Source organism: Myotis davidii, unplaced genomic scaffold, assembly GCF_000327345.1.
Source record: "Myotis davidii unplaced genomic scaffold, ASM32734v1 scaffold362, whole genome shotgun sequence".
NCBI classification, from domain to species: Eukaryota; Metazoa; Chordata; class Mammalia; order Chiroptera; family Vespertilionidae; genus Myotis; species Myotis davidii.
The window spans coordinates 4027817-4034696 of record NW_006297152.1 but is presented as its reverse complement, the minus strand read 5'-3'; the positions used below and the strand labels follow the sequence as shown (position 1 = coordinate 4034696).

The following is a 6880-nucleotide window of genomic DNA, read 5'->3' as shown; positions in this document are numbered from 1 at the left end:
GAGGTACATGCCCTTGACCGGAATCGAACCTGGGACCTTTCAGTCCACAGGCCAATGCTCTATCCACTGAGCCAAACCAGTTACGGCAAATATATTATTTAAAAATAAAAATACTACTGAATGCTAATGTAAAATAATTTTTAGCTTACATTTTAAAATACTATATTAGGTTATATATTTGGTTTACATATATATATGCATATGGAAAGTACTCTGTAGATTGTTTCTTACTAAAGTGAATGTGAGAATCATGTAGCACTTTTGTTAAATCACTGTAGAGGTTATGAATACTCTGATTTCCCCAGATCCAGCAATGGTATAAAAATCATATTCATAATTTCATAGAGGTCAAAGAGATCTGCTAAAGATGATCTATTTAAAGATGAGATAACCAGAGGAATCCTAAGGAAAGCCAGGGCCTTTTTCAGTGCTAAGATAGCAAATGAAGCCACATTAATATCAGAGGGCTTGATGAGCTTCTTCTGGACCACTTTGCCACTGATATTTGTTGAGAAGTGTATTACAACGAAGTTGGGATAATAGAATTTCAGGTTTCTGTAATAATATTAATATTGTGGATAGTTATAAATGGGAAATATCTTAGGTAACTTACACAATGACATATCAAATAATGAAAAAAACGTTTTTGTTTTTCACTACTTTTTCCCTGATAGAATCTATATTGTCTCCCAATTTCAATGCCAATTCATTTTCTTTGGTAAAATGTGAGATGCTGAAAACTAAAACCACAGTAGCTGTACTTTAAGCATATCTATGTTTGTACATAAGTTAATTTTTAAAAAGCCGGATGAAACCCTAGCTAGTTTGTAACAGTGGATAGAGCATTGGCCTGAGGACTGAAGGGTCCCGGGTTTGATTCCGGCCAAGGGCACATGCCTGGGTTGCAGGCTCGATTCCTAATAGGAATGTGCAAGGCAGCCAGTCAGTGATTCTCTCTCATCATTGATGTTTGTCTCTCTCTCCCTTTCCCTCTCTGAAATCAATAAAAATTTTAAAAAAGCCAAGTGAAGTGTTTTGTAAATTACAAAATCCAGAGACAATATATTGTTTTTGAAATGATCTGTAAATCTCAATCTCTCTCTCTCTCTCTCTCTCTCTCTCTCTCTCTCTCTCTCTCTCCTTGCTTAGTAATATCAATGAATCATTCATCCTGTTAAAACTGACTGGATTATAAAGGGCTCTTTCACCCTAGTGCCAGCAAAGGATAATGGATAGCTTATGCAAGGGTAGAGCCTCTCCAGTGACCACTTTATCCTCCAACCCCACAAATTAGTGGCATTTCTCTTGATTTGTGGTGATAAATGGGTACCCTCAGCCATTTTATCTGAGAGAAAACTTTCCCAAATGTACTGTTTCTAAGCATCTTCCTATTTGAATATTAGTCTAGAAATTTAGAAAAAGGCTCCAATGTGCCATATACCAAATTGGTCATCTGCTAATTCAGCAGCTATTAGGCTAAAAGTCTAAGAACTTTTGTCATTTGGTTTGATAAGCACTCTTGGCCATAGTAATGCAACTAAGTGGCCCTCCTTCGTAACACTTACCACATTTATTGCTACTTGATATATATTTGGTTTTCTTTGTTTACTGTTTTCCTTTCCCTTTTAGAAAATAACCTCCATGAAAGCAGGAATTTTGTTCTGCTCATTGCTTTTTCCTCAGTGCATAGCCTGGTATCTGGTACTTGGTATTAAATCAATGTTTGTTGAATGACTGAATGAGCTCCCTTAGACTACTAAGTTCCTGCAGTGGAGATTTGCTAAATAAAATCTTAAAGAACATAGAATATGCTTAAGTAACCTTCCAAGAGTTTTAAAAATTAGAATGTCTGCAAAATCCATTTGCTTTCAGATTTGGCACCACTTTCCACACTTTATACTGTAACTATAATACGCATTTCAGGATAGAAAACAATCACAATGCCTCCTAACCTTTTAGTGAAACTCTTTTTCATCATGTCTACCCCCCTACCTTTAATCCCTTCTTTTTCCTTAGTGTCCTGGGGGAAAGACTTATTAATGGTGGAGTGAAGGGTTACTAGAACTGAGTTCCTTCTTTAGAACATTTAAAAAAAATTAATTGACATATAACATATTAGTTGCTGGTGTAAAATAGTAAGTCATTATTTGTATACATTGCAAAATGATCAACACAATAAGCCTAGTTAACATCATCACTTTACATAATTACAAAAAAAAAGGTTTTCTTGTGATAAGAACTTTTAATACTCACTTAGCAACTTTCAATTATGTAATACAGTATTAACTATATTTAGAACTTTTTAAAAGATGTTCTTAATTATGAGAGTTAATCCTGAAATGCTAATATATATATATACTAGAGGCCTGATGCATGAAATTCGTGCAAGGGGCTCGATCCTCGCAGCCACAGTGGCTGCCTCAACCCTTGCAACCCGGGCTTTGTCCGGAAGGTGTCTGGAAGGACATCAGGAAGGTCTTTTGGCTGTCTGGTCTAATTAGCATATTATGCTTTTATTATTATTATTATTATACACACACACACACACACACACACACAGTATATGTGTGTGTGTGTATAATTGTTTAAAGTATTGCATATGTCTCCTTTTTCCCCCATTGACCCCTCTCCAGCCACTCCCACCCCCCAGGACAATGCTACAATATTCTTGAAGGATATTCTATTATTTCCATGTAATTGAAAAATATATCCACTCTCCAAAAGTATGTTCTTTATTACAGATTCATTTAATGGACATTACTTTATGTGAGGCCTAAAGTTTAATAGCTAGTAAAATGATTTCTGTCTGACTTCCCTGCATATCTGATGTGTGTCCTCATATTACCTCTGTTGGAAATCTGTTACTGGTGAACCCCAATTCTGGCAGCTTCTTTTAACAGTCACAGCATTTTTTCTCTTACCCTCCACACACACAAAAAAACTTGCAGTTTATGTTAACAGAACGGCCCCCCACTGGGGTGGATAGTCACACAGGCACTTAATTGTTCAGTAACCCTGCCACCTTGGGACTTTAGCCACCTTGCTTTTTTACCAGGCAGTCCTTGGTATGATTCCCAAGGAGGTGGTCTGTTATTCTTGAACTTTTCTTCAGGATTGAGCCTGTGGATGAATACAGCTTCTTGGGCACCTTGGGCGCTAATTTAAATTTGCGTTGTATTCTAGAGTTGGATTGTGGAGTGTCATTCTAAAATATCATAATGAGACAGATTAAGCAGTTAATGCCTTTAATTGATGAGGCTACCACATGTGCCAGTTTGGTCACATTGAAGAGGACAGAAGAAGATACCGCTTTCTGTGGGTTGAAATTAATAATTTTCAACATTTGAAGTTAAAAGTAATAAGTAATGTTGCCTTCAACTCTCTGACCTCTGTGTAAATCTCCGGAGCTTACTTAGTCTCTATTGGAGGATCTTACAGAAAGATGAATGCTAAGATTTCTGGAAGGCATTTACTTTAGTTTGGAGGAAGGGCAGTAGCCAAATGGTGTTGCCTGTCTGTTTGCCTCAGACTTGTTTTCACGTTAACTTTAGTACACTTTGGGATCACTCTGTTTACAGTATGCTGAGCTCCCCTCTGAACAGTTATGAGAACATCGTAACTGTTGCAAGCATCAAATTCTGTTACTGTTGAACAACAATTATAATTATTATTGACTTTTCAATTTCTTCAGGTAGGGTTTTCCCTTGAGATGTAATTAACTCAAAAATATGAAATTCTCATTATATAAGTTATGCTTTTCATATGTGGATTTATATAAAATATGAACTATAAGCAATTTTGTTACCCAAATTATTATTTTAGATTTGTGTGGTGAAACATCTTGACAATACTTTTTTAAGAACTGAGCTTTTAAAAAATGTGCCTAAGAGGAAACTTCATTCTATGGTTTCTAAATTATGATTTCAAACTGTAATTTCCTTCCTCCTCATACAACCAAACAGGATAAACAGCTCAGAGATGGGAACTTCCACTTCATTTTTAACAGTGATTCCCCTCAGCTCTGAAGACAAACCAGGCTTTACAACTCTGAGCTAATTTTCACATGTTAGGGTTTCCCACGTGGGTGTTCTGAGTAAGTCAGAAAATGTTTTGCTGTTTATAATCAAAGAACTATGAAAACAAATATGAATGAGATGGAAATTTCTATTCTAAATTTCAATATATGGGCTAGAATTTCCACACAGTTTACCTTACAAAACACATACACACACATTCTGATTTAAGTATCATATCTTGAGAAACAGAAGATATGTAACAGTTTTCTTAATAGGTTTTTTCCCTTCCATCTGTGTCCCATCCTTGTCATACTCTGCCAGTTAGGGATGTTTAAAGAAACTTATTTTTAACTTGTGTGTACTGCAGTGTCTTAAGACTGTCATTTTCCATCAGTGCTAAGTGTTGAGGTTGCTAGTTAATATCTATGGTTGCTTCATCTGAGTATCTGTAAAGAAAAATTCTGATATGAAGTGGAATCTAATTGATGTTCATGTAATTTAACATAGGTAGAAATTATTTTTTAAGGAGGGTGTGGATAAAAACATTATGTCCCAATTTTCAAGGTAGCAAAGCTGGTATAGGTCCCATAGAGTAATACTTGTACTTGCTGACTACTTGACAGTTTGCAATGCCTTTTCATGTATGCCACCTCAATAGTCCTATGTGTAGATGTACAGGTATATTGTCTTCATGTTACAGCACCATTTCTTAAAAAGCTTTGACCTTCAAAATGAGTACAGCCCAGTGAGAAACAGGCACTGAGATGTATACAGACAAAGTCGTGATTACAGTAAGGTAGGGCTACACAGTGTGCCTCTGTAGGATAAGACATGTAACTTTGCCTTGAGGTTGGGGAAAGGTGACAGGAAAGACTCGAGAGAAGATGATACTTTGCTTTGTTGACTCGTGGAAAGGAATTAAAATTTTGCCAGGTAGACATATTTTATTTATCTAGTGAGTTATGCTTGATAACTGGAGTGTTACTGTATTGCTGATTTACCTCTTTCAGGGCCATTTTAGAAAAGGTTTGAATATGAGGAAACAAACTTAGAAACTCATCCTCTCATCTCACTTCATGCCTTTGTAAACTTAAATGATAGGTAGCAGGTAAGCAGCCTTTTGTGAGTGATGTTCTAACAAACCAGTTAGAACTTCAGCTTTTCCAGAAGTTTACTGCTATTTTAAATCATTTAAAATCTCCAGTCATTACTAAAGATTTTTTAAAAAAGCATTATAATTATTATAGAAAGACTATTTCAAAGCAGAAACTTTTAAGATTTTTTTTATAGTTTCAATAGCTAATAGGATGGGGGAAGAGTGACCATAAGAATTTTTACTTACGGATTGGAAATAGAAATTAAGGGGACAAATTACACTTTTACTAAATACAGTACAGTATTTAGCATGTTAATATGCTAGTAAATCTTTTTCCAATCTCTGGAGACTTGGTTAGCTTAGTGAAAAAAACAACTGATCACTTTTTATTTGCCTTTTAAAGAAGCACCTTTGGAGGTTACATTTACTGAATTGTTGAACATGGGCTTTTTTGAGTAGATAATAAGGATTTTCAGTTGGTGATAAACAAAAGGTAATAGTGCTTTGAATACTAAATATCAGATTTATTATCAGATAAATTATTTTCCACAGTAAGCAAACTGAAATAAGTTATAACATTGATTGCTTGATATATAATGTTACCCCAAAAGTTTTATTTCTCTATTTTTCTCTTGGCTTTTATGAAGTATCAGAACACATATTGAGAACCATAAAAATATCTATATTTAGATCTAATAATTCCCATACTTGGAAAGACCCAACAAATATTTAAAAAGAAACAACTACCTTCAGAAAGATGATCTTCACAGCTCATTTTTATTAGCACCTTCACCCCACAAAACCTGGAAGAACTTTATACCAATAAGGGAATGATTGGGCAGATTATGAGTCAATAAAATATTACATAGCCATTTAAAAATAGTAATTATGAACACAATGAGGGAAATATTTATTATAGTCTGTTTTTTTAAAAAAACAAGCCTCAGTACAAAATTATTTCACTCTTAAGAGAAAAATTGGATGATGAACACTCATGATCCTTAGTCAGTTCAGATGCACTAAACACTCACTATTGGAGTCCTGTTCGGTAGGTTCCTAAATATAGTTTGACTTTCAGGTCTGATGATCAGGAGAGATGGGCGAATGAAAAAGAGAAGGGTTGAAAGTCGGATAGCCCTTCCTGCAGGATTTTCTGTGTGAGAAGACGACTTTCAATGTTTACATTTGAGCCTTCAGACATTTCCCAAGTCAGCATTATAGATATAATGTGATGATTGCCTGCCTCTTGCCCAAGATTTTACAGTATTTGATCTTATTAATGAGTGACTGTGAATCCTAAATGCATTATGGCTTGCTTTTCAGGATAAGGGAGATCTTGAAAGCATCTCGAAAATTGCAAGGTGATCCAGATTTGCCGATGTCTTTTACTTTGGCCATAGTGGAGTCTGATTCCACAATAGTCTATTATAAACTTACTGATGGATTTATGCTGCCAGACCCTCAGGTCAGTTTTGAGGCAACTAACGGTAAACAGTGAAAAAAGAAAAATTATGACATAATTTTAATTGTGAATCAAGCCTTTCACAGAACTACCTCTTTCTCTGCAGTATGAAAATTCATGAAAAATAATGACTTTACTGCCCCGTGCACAAATTTCATGCACCAGGCCTCTAGTAGATTATATAATAGCATGGTAATGTTGCATTAAAAAAAAACATAAAAATGTATAGCTATGGTATGATTACAAGCATATAAAATCATATATGTGTAATGATGAATAGACAGAAACCTCATTTACACTGGAGCT

The 6880-nt window shown here is 35.1% G+C and overlaps 1 protein-coding gene across 2 annotated transcripts in view; it reads left to right on the top strand.

Moving 5' to 3' along the window:
* Positions 1–6880, top strand: part of TSEN15 (tRNA splicing endonuclease subunit 15) — a 15628-nt gene that overhangs the window by 5462 nt on the left and 3286 nt on the right. For both annotated transcript variants that reach the window (XM_015569958.1, XM_006772978.2), the window contains exon 4: positions 6436–6577. In XM_015569958.1, the coding sequence (XP_015425444.1) occupies positions 6436–6577 (142 nt within the window). The remainder of the gene's footprint in view (positions 1–6435; positions 6578–6880) is intronic.